This window comes from Ammospiza caudacuta, chromosome 6 (genome assembly GCF_027887145.1).
Source record: "Ammospiza caudacuta isolate bAmmCau1 chromosome 6, bAmmCau1.pri, whole genome shotgun sequence".
NCBI classification, from domain to species: domain Eukaryota; kingdom Metazoa; phylum Chordata; class Aves; order Passeriformes; family Passerellidae; genus Ammospiza; species Ammospiza caudacuta.
The window spans coordinates 9,383,965-9,401,223 of record NC_080598.1 but is presented as its reverse complement, the minus strand read 5'-3'; the positions used below and the strand labels follow the sequence as shown (position 1 = coordinate 9,401,223).

The following is a 17,259-nucleotide window of genomic DNA, read 5'->3' as shown; positions in this document are numbered from 1 at the left end:
GGGGGTTCAGGGTGATGGGGGTTTTGGGGTGTGGAGGGTGAGATGTTTTCTTTGAACCAGTGCTTTAAGAAGGCTCTGATGGCAGCTGTAAACCGGGCAATCCAGTTAAGGCAGTTGTGGAAAATGCATGTATTTTATGATTGGGTTTTTGCAAATATTGAAATGAATATTGTATGTGTTGTGTTAGAAAGTTATGCTGTATTAATTCTCTTAAGTAGTGTGTTAAATATAGTTTTACGTTATAAAAATTGTTAAAATAGAAACTATGCTATGTAAGACGCTTTGTTTAAAAGAAAGGAGTTGCAGCGAGATAGCAGCCACAGGACACCTGAATCTTTCAGAAAAAGGAATTTATTGCTTTCTTATCAGAAGAAACAAACTTCTTCCCGCCTCGAAGACGCTGTTAAGATTTGGAGGAAGAAGCTGACACTGCCCAGACAGAATCCTGTGTTTGAATGGAATTTATGCATCATGCATGAGGTGTATGAATATGCAACAGGCTGTTGCTTTTAAGGGTTAATCCTCTGTTAATGTGGGTCCTTTTTCGGGCTCGTGCTGCCCAGAAAGAGGTACCCAGACGTCCGCAACTCTTTGTTTTTATTGTCTCATATTGTCCTAATTGAGTTTATCCAGATTGTCATTACTCCCGTTGTGTTACTATTCTTTTTAACCATTTTATTACCATTAAACTTTTAAAAAATTTACAAACAAGTGACTGGCGTTTTTCACAGCAGTGTAACTGCGGGATTCCAGAACCAGGACGTGTGTCCGTTCCCAAGGGGGTCCCGGCTGGGCTCAGCTCTCCCGATCCGCCCGGGCACGGAGCGAGCGCTGCCCCGGAGCCACGCCCGGGCTTTCCTTCCCCCGGGGACACCGCAAACCCGGCCCTGGGTTTCACTTCTGCCATCGTCCGGGTGTGTAACTCCGGCCAAGGAAAACAGCTTCTGTAAAGGCATCTGCTTGTTTAGACGCTGAAGGTGTTTATGGCTGGCTGCGTTCTGCGACTCCAGCTGATTGGAAAGGGATGACGTAGGGAAAAAATGCCGTGACTAATGATGAACTTTCTGCATACTTAGTGACGTTTTTACTTCCCTTGAGCAGCGTTGGCACTCTGCCGCGTCTCACCACAGCTCTTTGTGACACTCCCTTTCCGTTTCCTGATGGATTTAGGGCGGTGCAGTAGCAGGCAGAAAGAATCAGCTGTCTCTCGATACACGAATTAACATGCCCATCAGCAAGCCTTGCTGTGTTTCTCTATTCACAAATTAACGTCCCCATCAGCAAGCCTTGCTGTGCTTCTCCACACCCAAATTCAGTGCCCATCAGCAAGCCTTGCTGTGCTTCTCAATACACGAATTCAGATGTCCATGTCCATCAGCAAGCCTTGCTGTGCTTCTCCATACACAAACTCACATGGCCATCAGCAAGCCTTGCTGTGCTTCTCCATACACAAACTCACTGCCCATCAGCAAGCCTTGCTGTGCTTCTCCATACACAATTTCACTGCCCATCAGCAAGCCTTGCTGTGCTTCTCCATACACAAATTCACTGCCCATCAGCAAGCCTTGCTGCGTTTTCCATACACAAATTCACTGCCCATCAGCAAGCCTTGCTGTGCTTCTCCATACACAAATTCACTGCCCATCAGCAAGCCTTGCTGTGTCTCTCCATACACAATTTCACTGCCCATCAGCAAGCCTTGCTGCGTTTTCCATACACAAATTCACTGCCCATCAGCAAGCCTTGCTGTGTTTCTGAGCCCCTCACCGTGCTGTTCAAGCTGCTGGATTTCCCTGGGGAGCTGTGTGGAATGGGAAACAAGAGTCAGATCTCAAACAGCCACTGAGTGATGTGCAGGAAGGGTTTGCGGAGCACAGGCTTGTGAAAAACGCCAATCACTTTTTGGTTTTTTTTTTAATTTTAAAAGTTTAATAGTAACAAAATGGTTATAAAAATAGTAATATAATTAGAGTAATATAATTACGGACACTCCGGGTACCTTTTCTGGGCAGCACGAGCCCGAAAAAGGCCCCACGTTAACAGAGGATTAACCCTTAACAGCAACAGCCTGTTGCATGTTCATACATCTCATACATGATGCATAAATTCCATTCAAACACAGGAATCTGTCTGGGCAGTTTCAGTTTCTTCCTCTGAATCTGCACAGCGTCTTCAGAACTGAGTGAGGCAGGAAGAGGTTCATTTCTTCTGATAATGGAGCAATAAATTCTCTTTCTCTGAAAGAAGTAGGTGTCCTGTGGCTGCTACCTAGCTGCAACTTCTTTCTTGTAAAAAAGTATCTTACATAGCATAGTTTCTATTTTAACATTGTTATAACCTAAAACTATATTTAACACACTACTTAAGAAAATTAATACAGCATCACTTTCTAACATAACACATATAATATTAATATTTCTAACATATAACATACAATATTCATTTCAATATTTGAAAAATATGTACCTGGCTATTGTATTAATATTTTAGGAATAAAATTGTGTGGTTTGCCATCTCTTCCTTTATTTTGGCCTTGCCTGTTGCTTGCAGTGATTTGTGGAGCTGAAAGCCCCCCAAAACCCCAAACCAATAACATGATTATTTGGTTTAATAGGTTGACGTAAGTCATGCATCACCTTATCAGCATTCCTTATTCAGACTGATATCTCCTGGAAGGTGGGAGGGAAAAAACATGTGTGCCCTTGGAAGGGTGGGCAAACTGTGAACCCACCGAGTCAGACAGTGGCTGGTTCAGCTCTGAATGTGCAAGGAAATTCAGTGCTGGGTATTGCACAGACCTCCTGTGTGCCTCCACAGATTCCTCATTCTGCGAGGAGCATCCTCCTGTCCCATCCCTACCACAAATTACCCTTTGTGTAATTTGCACAAAGTCAGCGCTGAATACACTATCAGCCTGTGCAATTACAAGGGTCACTGAAATCTTCTTTGGCATTCTGGCTGAGGCACTCACACGGCTTTAGGTATGGCTGGGTTTGCTGCTGGGTGGAGCTGGGAACAGCCAGCATGCAATTAGGAGCAAAACTGAGCAATGACCATGGCACTTCTTGCTGTTTCTGGCTCTTGTTGAACAGCAACTATAATTGCACATTCTGTGGGTACAAATGCATTTATCCAAGAATTGTAGTGCTAGGAGGAAATTAAAGGCTTGGAAGTGCAGCTCTGAGACAGAGCCTTGTGATCTGGTGCACTGTATGCAGTCCCAGGCTGTTTCAGGGCACCCTTTGGTGCACCAAGCCCATCCTCTGTGTTCCCACCATCCTGCATTGGGACATTGAAACCCTGACTAAACATCTTAGGCTTTGGAGAGCAACCAGACACATTTTTAGGTCTTGCTCCTGGCTAAAAATATACTCCTTGAAGCAGTCATGTTGCACAAATAAAGGCTTAGTACTGTGTGCAGATCTGAAAACAAGCCCAGCAACTCAACTGACTGACTTGATTAACTTTTTATTAAGAATTCCATTAATTCTTATCGGTCATGAAAGTGCCGTTGTGTTACAGTTGCCTAAGTAGCAAAACTCCCTGTCAGTTTCGTGTGCAAAACGGTTACTAGGTAGTATAAGATGAATATACAAAAAGTTCATTTGAAAGAAGACCTGAGCTTATATTAATGAACAACAAAAGTATTAAATATATATACTGAACCAAGACTGTTGGAAACTGTCTCAGATGATTGAAGGAAGCAATAAGAAGCTGGGGCTGTTAGACATGGCAATGGTAGCAGCTCCAGGAGCAGGGACAGCAGCTGTGAATGGAGCCTCATAAGAGTTAAATTTCTTCATTGCAGCTTTTATGGGTGTGAAAAACGCCAATCACTTGTTTTTAAAATTTTAGAAGTTTAATAGTAATCAAATGGTTATACAAATAGCAATATAATTAGAGTAATAAAATTTGAACAATTGGCATTAGGATAATACGAGACAATAAGAGCAAAGAGTTATGGACAGTCTGGGTGCCTCTTTCTGGGCAGCATAAACCTGAAAAAGGCCCCACGTTAACAGAGGATTAACCCTTAAAAGCAATGCCTGTTGCATATTCATACACCTCATACATGATGCATAAATTCCATTCCAACACAGGATTCTGTCTAGGCAGTGTCAGCTTCTTCCTGATGGCATCTTCAGGGCTGAGCGAGGTGGGAAGAATTTCACTTCTCTTGATAATGGGGCAATAAATTCTCTTTCTCTGAAAGATTCAGGTGTCCTGTGGCTGCTATCTCGCTGCGAGTTCTTTAGAAAAAGTATCTTACATAGCATAGTTTCTATTTTAACATTATGTTATAACCTAAAACTACATTTAACACACTACTTAAGAAAATTATTACAGCACAACTTTCTAACACAACACACACAACATTCCTTTCAATATCTGCGGGAAGCCAATCATAAAATTCGCATTTTTCACATGGGTCTAAGTTTTGCCTTTGTGACAAGAACAGCTATGCTAACAGAGGGCTGCTTTCAATACCGCCGAGCAAGGAACGCAAGGTGCGTTCTGCCCCTGCCGGTGCACAAGGAGCTTGGGAGGGGACACAGCCGGACACACATCACACATACCATGGACTCCGCTGCCGAATTGCCGGGGCTGTCCCGTACAGGCCAGGAGAGCCCTCGCACCGCAATTCCGGAGGGCACGGCCCCGCTGGGTGGCGGCGGCTGCGGTGGCTGCGGTGGCCCGGCCCGGCCCCTCTCCGTGGCGGATCCCGCGGCTCCCCCGGCCCGGCCCGGCCCGGCCCCTCTCGGTGGCGGCTCCCCCGGCCCCACCCGGCCCGGCCCGGCCCCGCCCGGCCCCTCTCGGCCCCTCTCGGCCCCTCTCGGTAGCGGCTCCTCCGGCGCCACCCGGCCCCTCTCGGTGGCGATTCCCCCGGCCCGGGCCGGCCCCGCTCCGCCCCGCGGGCAGTGCGCATGCATAAGGCGGCCCCGCCGCCCTGAGTCACCGCTCGCCTCCGCGGCCGCTCCCCGGCGGCAGCAGCAGCGGAAAGGCGGCCACCATGAACCGCTTGGGGAAGAAAGCCAACGAGACCCTCATCGAGATGGCTCTGTCGGCCGACGGTAGGAGAGGGCGAGGAGGGGGGATCGTGGTTCTGTTCCGCCCTTGCCCCCCGGGGAACCGGGAGCGGAGGCGAGCGTGGTTTGCGGGTCTGGGGGGCTCTGGTTCCTACCCGGGGTCTGCAGGCTGGCGTCTGTGAGACGGGGCTGGTCCCGGGTGAATCCTCACTTCTCCCGCATCGAGCGTTTAGTCCTTCGGCTTCCGCTTGAGAAGAACAAAATCGCTTCTCCGTGAGCACGATCCAACCATGATTCGATCTTTACAATCCTCAAATAAATCTTGAAAATGGAGGTTCTCGTATCAGCACCCTGCCAAGAACAAAAAAACCACGAGGATCCGCTTGATTTTTATCCTAAAAGACACAGCAGATACAAAGGTCCCTCTGCCGGACAGCAAACTTTGAGCCTCCCCCGGCTGGGATGGGCGCTGGCCCCGGGGAGCTGAGGCTGCCCTTGCGAGGGGCTCCGAGCGGACCCTACCTCAGCTGGGAAGGTGAAGATGTGACCAATCTTCTTCCCTTCTTCCCCTCGTCCCTTCTTCCCCGCTTCCCCTCGCCCCATCCCGGATGCTCTGACACCCCGAACCTCCGGACAGACCCTGGGGCAGGGCATGTGCAGCCAGTGGATTTGTGTCAGGATCTTGCTTTTTCGCTGTGGCCATGTTACAGTTTCCACTCCGTGTCATTACTTATAATAAGTGTGGTCAAGTTAATATTTTGTGAAATAACATGATGCAAGTGTGTGTTTATCAGCACCTCGCCTGGCAACGTGCATCAACAGTAAGAAGTAAGAGAGCGTGTTGATATTTTCAGAATGAGACTGTATAGCTTTTTTTTTAAAAAAAAAAAGGAAAATGCTGACCTATAAAAATTACTTTTTTGGGAATAATGCTTTGCCATCAGTCCTAGAAGTGAAAGTCTTAAAGCAGGAAAGAACCGCTGAGTCTCCCTGTGTTGGCTTCTCGGGATATCTGTTCTACTGCGCTGTCTCTTTTAGAAAAACATATATAGTGCCACTTTAAACACCTCAAGCACTAGGAGCAAATCGTGATTTTCAAAATACTTGGCAGTCTTGTTTCAGAGAGGTATGATGGCAATACTGACTGTGAAGTTATCCCAAAGCAGCTCATTGTAGTGACAGCAAGGAGAGGGGTGCACTGCCGCGACACAGTTGTCTGCAGCAAGTGTCAGACGAAGGTTTGCCCTCTCTGGAAGGGCTGCTGGAGCTGGCAACTCCTCAGGAACCCGAGCAGATGGATATTACAGCCTCCTGGCCAGCAACCCTGTTCCAGAGGGGATGAGAGACCTGAGTCATTGCCCATGCCTGTGCCTGGGAGCCATGAGAAATGCTGTGGCTGAGCTGCTCTCTCCATGGGTTATTCTCCTGCAGTACTTGGAGACTAAAAAACATTTACAGAACACACAAAATATTCCTATTTAGGGAATGGTTCTGTGAAGTCAGATTTGTAAACTTCATTCCACATTATTCAGTTGTCCCATGAGCCTGGGATTTTTATAGTCATAAATAGTGAATATAAGGAGATTTGAGGGGTTTCAGTGTTCAAGGATGGTTAAGAAGGATTTGCCATAGAGTAGCACATAACTTTCCGTACAAAATCATACTCTAATTCAGTTCAGTTTTGTTAATTAACCACTTTTCTTAAGCAGAAGCCAATTGAATATGGAGTGAAGTGAGTAGGCTTTTTAAAAGTTACGTTAATTTGTTGCCCAAAAGTCTCTCGAGGTTGAAAAACCCCCAGAAAATTCCTTAAATGATTGTTTAGAAAAGTTAACAGTGTACAAAATGCTGCCAGCAGGACTTCTTATAGATAGATCTAAACATATGCTCTGTGCCTTTTAGGAAAAGCCTCTTAAGGCTCTGGATGTCTGATGTGTACAGGCAGGGCCTGTGTAAGTCAAAAGGAGCAAGGCAGGACAGAAAACATCTGCTACTTATTTTCTTTAAAGACATGTTTGTATTTGGATAGTATGTGTGTATTTCATTCTGGTTTACTACTGCTTTTTATTAAACTTGAATGTTGGGGAGCAGGTTATGGGGTGCAAAACTCTACCAGCAACAGAAAGGCTCTAAACAGGCATGTTAAACTATGTGCCAAAACTTCTACCTTGAAGGAGGGTTCCTGGCTTCCTGCTGAATTACATCTGTGTGAGGTAAAAAATTCCATTTCTGTGTGTGGGATTTTGCTTTCTGTTGGAAGGTGTGTGTCATTTACCCCAAACATGAAAGTCCAAGCAAACTGAAATTGCCAAACTGGAATGTAACTTTCAGAGGAAGAGGACTGCAGTATGTTGCTAGGATTGTTTGTGTCTGCGATCACTTTCAGTAGCTTTTTTTCCCTCAGCATGTAAATGCTGCAGTGGCTGTGTTGTGGGATATATCCCAAGCCTGCCAGTTTGCTGAAAGCTTGCTGTTGGCTCCATGCCATGATTTGAAGTATGCTGCCTTTATACACATGGCTCCTCTTCCAGAGCTTCCAGGGGCCTGCTTTGTGCTCAGAACTCTCCCAGTGATCTTAATTCAAATGCTTGCTTAGGTTGCGTGTCATCTTGCTTGTTTCCCTCCCAGAAAGGTGCAAAAACATGGGTGAAAGCCAGCAGTGCTTGTGCCACAGCAGTGCTTGTACCAGTGTGTTGGCACCTTGCATCACCTCAGCATTCAGGGCTGTCGCTTTCTCGGCTGTTTAGGTGGCCTGGAAAGGCCCAGGGATGGCCTTGAAGAGCCCGGCGCTTCAAAGGACGAGGAGAGACTTCTGATCTTGTCTCGGTCTCGGTGTTTATTAATTGTTTATCTAAAAGATTTTCTTTCAGCCTGACAGAGGTCTGCACAGCAAGTCAGCCATGGGCACACTGCAAGCCCCCGGGGCGGTCACTTATCTTTATACCTGAAGTTACGTGTACAATATTTATCATTTTTCCCCAATACCTTCTACCCTTATTAACCGGTGCACCTTTAGTAATAACCAATCCCAAAGTGCCACCATCACCACAGAAGATGGAGGCCAAGAAGAAGAAGAAGAAGAACAGGACACACCCCAATTCCTCCATCTTACTTCTTTAGACCCCCCAGTACAGAAATCCTAAACCCTGTGTTTTACACTCTAATTAACTTATCCCTTCACCATACACCCAGTGAAACCTTCCCAGTCCTCATACAGGTGTCGTCCCCTGTGTCGGATCAAAGTCCAGCCACCAGACACTTCTGGCAACATTCCAGGACTCCCGAGCCCCCCAAGGGTGGTCTCGGCCTCTCTGCACCTCCATCCTGAGGTGCTGAGATCCCACACAGGGCCAAATCCTGCTGTTATTTAATCAGATGATACAGAACTTATTTGATCAGAATTGATACCATAACATAAAATGCCGGCCTCTGTTCAAAACTGCATCTGTCTCTAATTACTGTCAGGGTGAATGTAGTAATTTCTGATCTATTTGTGGAAACGTTGAGTGGGATATCATATTCCCACAGGACTGAACCAAAGGGTTTGTTAAGAGGGAACCGTTTCATAGTTTATTCCTAGGTAATGAAATAAAAGCTGCAAGAAATTTAGACATAGTTCATAATATAAAAGGCAGGGGAGAAAATAGTCTCGTGGCCCAAGCAGTGTTTGGTTTCTGAGTGGAATTTTTTACTGGCTGCCATGCGTCACTGCAGGGGCACAGTGTAAATAGAGGTTGGCTATTGAAGTTAAACCTCTTTGTAAGTGAAAACTCCTGTTTGTAGTAGGAAAACCTGCTGTTGGGAACCCATCCCAACAACTTGTCATATCACTCTATAGCTGTGGTGCTTTTAGTGGGAAAATGAAAATGTCAAGCCCATTCCACTGCAGCTGTTAAATAGGGATTTTTCTCTAAAGATTGTCAGTTTAAAAAAAAATTGCTCTTGGAGAGCATTTTCATTTTAGGTGAGCACCCTGCATTTGACGTTAAACTCACTGTCTGCAGTTCAGTGAGTAGCAAAGGGAGGATTAAGTACCCTGCATGCCATTTAAATCCAGTAGCAATCATGTGGGATATTCAGGCCACATTTTGGGAAGCTGGGAAATAAAGGTAGATTCATAGAATCATTAAAGTTGAAAAAGACCTCTAAGATCCCTCAGGTGCTGAACTGAGTGATGGTCCTGCCATCACAGGTGAAAGCATTTATTTGTTTGTAACAAGGGGCCTACAATTTCACCTTCTCGCTCAGAATATCAAAGAAAATGCTCTGCAGCTGTCTCTCCCTTACAATAGTTCCTGGAGGAATGATTTGGCTCAGGGGTGGGGCAGAGATTTTGGATTGTGAATGCCAAATAAACAGCAAGAAAGCCACCAACATCTCTTGTGGTGTAAGGCAGAGTGATGTTCTCTCATTTCAGTGATTCCCTCTCCATCAGTTTGCTGCTAAAGGCATTGCCTGGTGCGCTGTGCTGTTCTGAGGTGTTCCCTACAGAAATGAACGGATAGCTGTATTATAAAGTGGAAGTACACTTTAACCTTTATGTACAAAGACTTAGTAATTACTGTCATACAAGGAGACACCAGGATAAGATAAAAGGGCATTGAAGAAAATGTCCTTCAAAATTGTGCTTGAGAGCTGTTGGCATATAATTTGTAAGAATAAACCCCAAACAGAAGAACAAACAAAACCACCAGGAAAAGAAATACCATGTGTTCATATTTTGTATCTTTAAACCAATGAGTTGCATATGCACGTGGAGGAGACAAACTCATCTAACATAAGCATGTTATCAGGAAGGTATAGGTAATGTGGAAACGTGATCAGATGTTAAGAGGTGAGGTAATAATGCAGTCAACTTTTGCACTGGTTTTTATTGTGATCTGAGGATTGAGCCAAAGAGCAGTGTAATTACCAAGATGTATTTTCTTATCTAGCAGTAATTTTATTATATTTGGTGATAGCTTTCCACGTTTGTGTATAAATGCAGAAAGGGATGTGTTGTATTGCTAGGGCTAATTCTTGCAATTATAGCATAGTTATGGAGGGATTTACAGTTATTTGTTGGTGCTAAAGCTGAATAACTTGTCAGAAATTATTATAGATTAAAGTTTGTGTGTAGTTACACACTGTGTACCGTTGTGTTTTTTGTTGTAACAACCATAACATTTTATGTTAGATTAAACACTGTGTGGGGGAGGAGCTGAGCCCATTGGGATTTGTTTACTTGGATTTTATATGGAAAAACATATGGATTTTTATTTGGAAGAACATATCTATATTACTATATAGATAAATGTTTTTCATTGAAACCTGAAGCTGTTAAAGCTGTGGTGTTCATGCCTTTGTTCACCAGTGAGGACCAGTAGACATGGTGAAATTCCAAACACGTTTTTTTAGGAAGTGAACATATCTTTGCATGAAGGGCAGTCTTCTAACTGGAAATCCCAAGGAAATCTCGTCTTCTTACTAGGCTCAAAAGGGTAAATATGAAATTTGAGGCCTTTGGCAAGATAGCAGTACCCCAGCAAACCATGTGGGTGGGACCCATGATGCAGATGGTCGTCCTTTCATATGCTGTTCTGGCCCTAAATTAGAAAGGGCCCTGTGGTTTTGTTATTCAAAGGAGTTGTCTGGACTGTTGGGTAGGAAATCAGAAAGTCTGTGTTTGCACCATTTATAGTGTGCTAGAAATATACCATGCCAGCAAGTAATGGCTAGCAGGTGTGGATTTCAGGCCACTTGGTTCTTCAAAGCACTTTGCCTACCTCAGTTCTGTTAATTGACTAGTGCTTACATAAAATAAGTTTAGGCAATGGAAGCCATGGCCTATTGCCCTGATCATTTTCTTGATTGATAGGAACAGTTTCTCTTTGGGATGAGTATAGGAATTCCAAAGATGTTCCATCATTTTTAGAGTAATTTGGACAAAAATGCCAAGTCTTGTGATTCTTGTAAATCTTGCAAATCTTGCATTTGTTTATAAAACATCTTCCTATACTGGTATATTTTTATGTTGTGTAATGGGAGAAAATTAAATACTTGGTGAATACAGTAGCAAAATTTACAATGCATTTCATTGGAAGCATAACTGGCAAAGTACTGAGTGAAGTAGAGCTTGAAGAACCAGAAGGAACAAAAACTTGCCATTTAAATTGGCCATCTGAAATTAAATGTCTGGATAACATGAAATTGAGGAATACCACCAGAGGACGGTAAATTTGAGGTGATTTTTTAAAACAATATATTGCTATATTTGCATCATTAGTTTCCTAGCTTATGCATCCCTTTTCATTTACATCATCTGTAGAAGATCTCTCATGCAAGGGTAGGAATGCAATGTGTGTGCACAGAATGAATAGTTCGTTGGGCCCTCCAGTACTCTGGGACACTTGTGTATATTGCAAACGTGGAAAGAAGTTGGAGACTGTTGCCTAAGGGTTTGCATCAGTGATTTCAGTGGAGGTTGGAGAAATGCGTCAGTAAATGATGCTGTGAGGTGTTCAGTTTAAAAATACCTGGCTTTATCCAACTATTGCCCGTCTAGGCTTTCTTTTTTAACTGCATTTGAACCTATTAATCAGTTTATGCGTGTCATCCTGCAGAGCAATGGTACCTAGGTGGTCTGAATGCTCACAGCATCCTTTCGGTCTTGCCTGTGCTGGTACATAAAATAATGATGGTTGTTACCTGAATTGCATTAAAATGACATTTAAATTCTCTGTTACAACGCTGTGTTTGTGGTTTTTTTTGCTAAAAACAGATTTGCACAACTTCTCCTTTTGTTTAATGTATTCCCTTTTTTGCTATCCCAGTGGCTTGTAATCAAAAGAGGAGGTGGTTTTGTGGTTCAGTAAAAGGGAGGCAGCTGAAGGTAAACGTCCCATTTTGATGTAAAATACCCAGTTACTATACTGGAGATTAGGACTAGGACTACTTGTCTTTTCCAAATGCTAAATGAGATTTTCTTACTGTTAGGAACAGTATTTATCCCTATGTAAAACAGTTATTTTTCTTTTACTTCTGATGTGTTGATAAATACCTGTTCTCTGGAAGTACTTGTTTAATAATAAAATACATGAAGAAAATTAATATGTCAGTGAAGCAGCCTATACTTGAATGCAATCTTCTTCTTTTTAAGGGACTAATAAGATTCTTTCAAATATTCCCAATTGGTTTTCTTGGATCCACTGAGAATGTTTTCATTGTTAAATAGTTTTAAATTTTTAGGAGCATCTCTGTGTGCCTGAATCACCGCATCACTTTAGGATTGAGCCTTTGGCTCAGCAGCACAGTTCCTACTCTTCAGACAATAGCAGCTGGAGTAATAACCTCATCTTGCTTTTTTACAAGTCAGCTGGGTGGGATTCCAGTTCCCAGTGCAGCTCCATTCAGCTCTGCAGGATGTGATCAGTGTGTGCATCATTTAGTTGATAAGTCATTGTAGAGCTGCTTTCCTTTGATCTGGAATCACTTGCAATAGTCATTATGGTGCTTAATGGAGGCATTGACTCATTTCTCTTTCCTCTTGGCCAGGCCCAGTCATCAGATGATGTCAGGGGGTTTATTAAGATGGTAACTTCAAGACATCTAGGAATAATGTTTTCTTTCATAGCATGTTAAAGAGGAATATTGGGAGTTTTCTTCATAGTACATAGTGGCTACTTCATAACAACCACAGTGTAAGTTTCAGGATTTGTTAGGGTTGGTTTATTTGTTTGTTTTCATTTTACCTGGACCATCAACATTTTGCTCTAGGGATAGGCAAGTGTATAGACTAATATGCCAATGTGCCAGACAGATGTAGAACAGTGTCAGTGGTCTGAAAGCTCCTTGCTTGGTTTTGTTGGCTGAAAAGGATGCTGTTATTGTGTCTAAGAAAATTGTGGAAATAATTGAAAGCAGAATTTTGGAAACAATATTGAAATAGAAGAATCAATAGTAATAGTCTCTTACTGCACCTAACAATGCAGTTTATCAACACCCCCATGAGAATCCTGTCTGTGGCTTTTCCTTTGGAGTAGCTCTATCACAGATCTTAGGTGTGCAAATACAGATGATTTCCTAGTTTTAGTAGTAAAACAAATTTTGATCCCTAAAAATGTCTCTTCATCTGCCACCTGATTTTGGAAGCACTGTGAACAAATTTGAAGTATTGTAGAATTTCTGATTGTTCAATTACACAAGAAGCTGTTTTCTATGCTTGTTACAGGAATCCTAAGATTATAGTAGTGAAAGTACCTGTGTTGTGAGTAAACTATTTATATTTTAAGAGATGAAATCAATCTTGATTATATTCTTCAATACTGAATGTTAATTTGTGTTGTGGGCTGCTGTTGTTCTCATCATTCAGATCTGTAATTGAAGTAGAAATGGTCTGTAATTCTTTACCAAAAGTTTCTAAGTAGGTTGCCCTGTGGTTGGGTGTAGTTTGGGACAGCATATGTTGCCTTTTACTGCAGAATTATAGGCCATATGAAGGCTGCTTATTTACAGTAACATGCACACTGCCAAGGCACATTTGTTTAAAGGGTTACATGTAATAGTTGTGTGGAGAGTTGTAAGGCTGGTGAAGACCAGCCTTTGCAGTTACATTGCAAAGAGGCATTTCTTTTGGGTAATATATATGCACTCCCATGAAGGCCAGTGATTTGAACAAATACTAAAATTATACTTTTCTGAAATAATTTAGTGGGCTTTAATAGTCAGGGAGTTGTACTGGACTTAGTTTTGAAAAAAAACATTTCAAAGAGTTTCTGCTATTAATACAAATTTTATGATAAAGAGCCACTTAGTTTAGTAAGTGTCCTTATTTGTTGTTCTTGGTGTGCAGATATTTCTAGGTCTATTTATATACATAAAAAAGCATATAGTGTTAAGAACAAGGACATACCCTTAAATATGGAATTTTATCAGAATGTGATTGGTTTACCTCCATCTTTAGATATGAAGCAGTAATTTCCTGAAGAATTTTAAAAGCATTTTCTTGACTAGTAGAAGCTGTTATGGTCCTAAGGAAGAGTGGCATCCTTGTTTGTGCTGCCGAATGAGGTGCCTGGACAAAAAGGGGAATGTTGGTGTTCCAGGAGGAGCCTGTGCTGTGCTTTCTGTCTAGGTCACAGTCTCTGGTGTCCAGGGTTTATTCTTTTGCTTTATTGTAAAGGATGGAGGAGAATTCTGAAATGGGTTCGGGTTAAAGTGAATTTTCCTTCTGGTTCTTACTGAAGTGTTTTTTCCTTTCAAAGATGACATTGCGGTTCTCACCAAGTTCACGCCATCACAGTCGGAAGGTATTGTACTAACCCATGTTTTACCTGCCTCGCTTTTGTCAGTTCCCTCTGTCCTTTCTTTGTTTTTCTGCTGGGAGCCTCTTGCAAATCAGTCTTTGGTTACTGTGAGTCATTGGTATCACATAGGAGCCAGGCCTTTTGCAGTGTGATTTGCAAGTCAGTTGTTGGCTATCTGTTGGCAGCTCTCCTGGTTGAGATCTAATTGTGCATTTACATTCATGGTGCTTGGTGCAGCTCTGGGCTGGGGCTTCTTTACACCTTCCTACGTGATTTGGGAGTGCGTAGCTTGTGCTGCTCATGTTCAGGAATCTGATGACATGTTTTACCAGGAGCGGACATCCTGAGTATGTTGTGCTTTTCAGTTACTATATGTTTTGCATTCTCTTTTTACCTTCTCGTGTGCTGCTCTAGGGTTATTCAGGTTTATTCCAGTGGAACAGAGGTATCAAGAGGATTTCCTTCCACAAGTTGCATAAATAATCAGCTGTGGTACTGAGAAAGCACTTAAAATGTGGAACTCTGAATTGTATTTGTTCTGAGGTTAGACTTTCACAATTACAGAGAGGATAAAATCCAGAACACACACCCCCTCCCTCCCCCACCCCCAAAGGCTGTTATAGGCCATTGAATCAGTTCAAGTTCCCTCAGCAGTATAGAAAATAGAATGTTCCTGCTGCAGGGACAAGATGCCAGACTGTTTCTGGCCTGGAAAGGAGGGTTGTGTGACGAAACATTTGGGTTTCTGCTCCTGGGCCCTGGGCTGGTACCTTTGGCCAAGTCTGCAGTAGCCACCTGCCTTCAGGGCTTTAGGCAGCAGAGTGTGGTAGGGATGCTCCCATTCTTCACCCTGGTGTTCAGAGTGTATCTACTAATACAGATTTTCCAGGTGTAATTTGCTTTAGCAGAATAACATGCAACAGTGTTAACTGTCTTGGCATTCAGAAACTTATTTGTTATATTTTATACAACATTGCTTGGTTTCTCATCGTATTGTGTATAGTTAAAAATTATAGGCACCATTTTCTGTAAGTGAACTTTGAAAGAGAAAAAAATTTTAGGAAACAAAATGCTTCAATGCTTATTATATTTTAAAAACCACTTTATATCCTGCCTGGATGCAATTTTGACATCAAATATTTGCAGATTACAAAAAGAAAAGTAGGCTTGTTTTGTTGGTAACTGTAGTTGTCTTAACAGTGGTTCAGTTTAAGTCTGTCCAGTCTAAGCTATACTCAGCAATGCTTCCTTAAAGGAGAAAGAAGTAAGGTGAATCCTCTTTTCTGAAAGAGACACCATTTTTCAGTGCACAGTCCAGATTTTGATCAGCTGTTTTCAAAACTGCTTTTCCTTTTCTAGTGGAGTGATTTAGATGCCTGATTGAAGAGACTGGTGTGCCTAATCAGCAGAGATGGTTGTTAACAGAAACCTTCTTATGGGCTCAGAGTTGTTCTGCATAGGAAACTGGTGACAGTGTAAATTCAGACGCACAAACCCAGCCAGTCTTGATCCAATTTAAGATTCTGAAGGTACTGAATAGGATTTTCCCTTTAGCATTAAGATTTTAGTAACAGTGTCTTTGGTGAAAGTACTGTATTTGTGGGAAAGTTGTGTTGGAGTTCACTACTGTCATTAAAATAAAGTCAGATTTTTTTGTTTGGCTTATTTTATCAGTTGTTGTTTTGGAGCTGGGTTTTGGGTTTTTTTTAGGTTTGTTTTTTGAACAAGAAGCTAAGTAATTAAATTCACATTACTATTTTTGATCCTGTTGTCATACCTCCATTACATGGGCATTTGTAATCTTGAGATTATGCATCATTGACTCCTTAGCAAAAAACCACACCCTAATTTGATCTCTAGCAAACACTTCCACAGCTAATTGGACTTCCATAACCGAGGCAGCAAACCTCTGAGTTGAAAGCCACTTAGACCTAGCAGATATTTGTGACAAGAAAGCTAAGTGATGACAACAGATTTTTTTGTTTCTGTCACAGTTAAAAATACATTTCTGTGTATGCAAGGTTACACCAAGGTAGCACAGATTGAGTATATTGTGTCTTGCAGCATCTTTTCTCCTCCAAAAAACCATTCTTGAAGATTTTATGTACTATGAGTATTATTTTCCATCCTGCACTTGTTTGTAGTTCCATGCCTTCAAGGTCCACATCACTTTCACATACAACAATATTTTAAAAAAAGGAATGTATTTATGTGAATCTCTTTTTCAATGTTCCTTAGGGGAAGAATGCAATGGACCTGAAACTATTTCAACTGCAGGATCAGAAATCCCAAGCAGCTCTGAGGTAAGGTACAGCATGAGTGGTGTTAGTTAATGAACTACTTGGTAGGGAGGGAAGAAGAAGGGTTGTTGTGAAAAAGGCAATTCATTTTCAAAACTAGTATTTCTTTTACCTCCTTTTTATCCATGTAAAATTTTTCTTCCTGTATTGTTTTGAAAGAGCAAAGCCATGAATATGACATGACACTCACTGAGTCTCAGAAGAGACTTAGCAGTGTTAGTGCTGTAACACGGCTGTGGTAGAAAACAGTATGAGCCCAATGGTGTTTCCTGTATCAGTCTTGAAATGGGAATCACACAAGCTTTAAATGTTTTGTCAGTTGGAAGAACATTGTGTTTCTGCCCAAACCAGGTACTTTGTTTTGTGCTGTGTGTTGTGTTGCTGGCTTGCTGGGGAAGTCAAGGCACACTAGAGTTCCAGGGCTCTAGGACCCTTGTGACAGTGCAGCAAGATTCATGGGAAAGCAAATGAAGATTTGGGTTACTAGAGTAGCTCTTTAAGCATCATCAGCTGTACATTTTTTCATGGTGCCTCACTGTTTAATATGTACAGTACACATTGTCTTGAGGAGGTAGCAGTGTGCGGCCAGTGTTCAGCTGAGAAACTGTCATTGAAAATATGTCATCTTTACCTTGGTATTTTATATTC

General features: G+C 42.4%; 1 protein-coding gene across 2 annotated transcripts in view; it reads left to right on the top strand.

Annotated features, from left to right (window-relative positions):
• The first annotated feature begins 4,981 nt into the window (after window positions 1-4,981).
• Window positions 4,982-17,259, top strand: part of ANO5 (anoctamin 5) — a 59,762-nt gene continuing 47,484 nt past the window's right edge. The window contains exons 1-3 of one of the 2 annotated variants that reach the window (XM_058807964.1): window positions 5,012-5,072; window positions 14,270-14,314; window positions 16,550-16,614. In XM_058807964.1, the coding sequence (XP_058663947.1) occupies window positions 5,012-5,072; window positions 14,270-14,314; window positions 16,550-16,614 (171 nt within the window). Of the gene's footprint in view, window positions 5,073-14,269; window positions 14,315-16,549; window positions 16,615-17,259 lie in introns of both variants that reach the window. The other variant, XM_058807963.1, reaches the window with a different exon arrangement.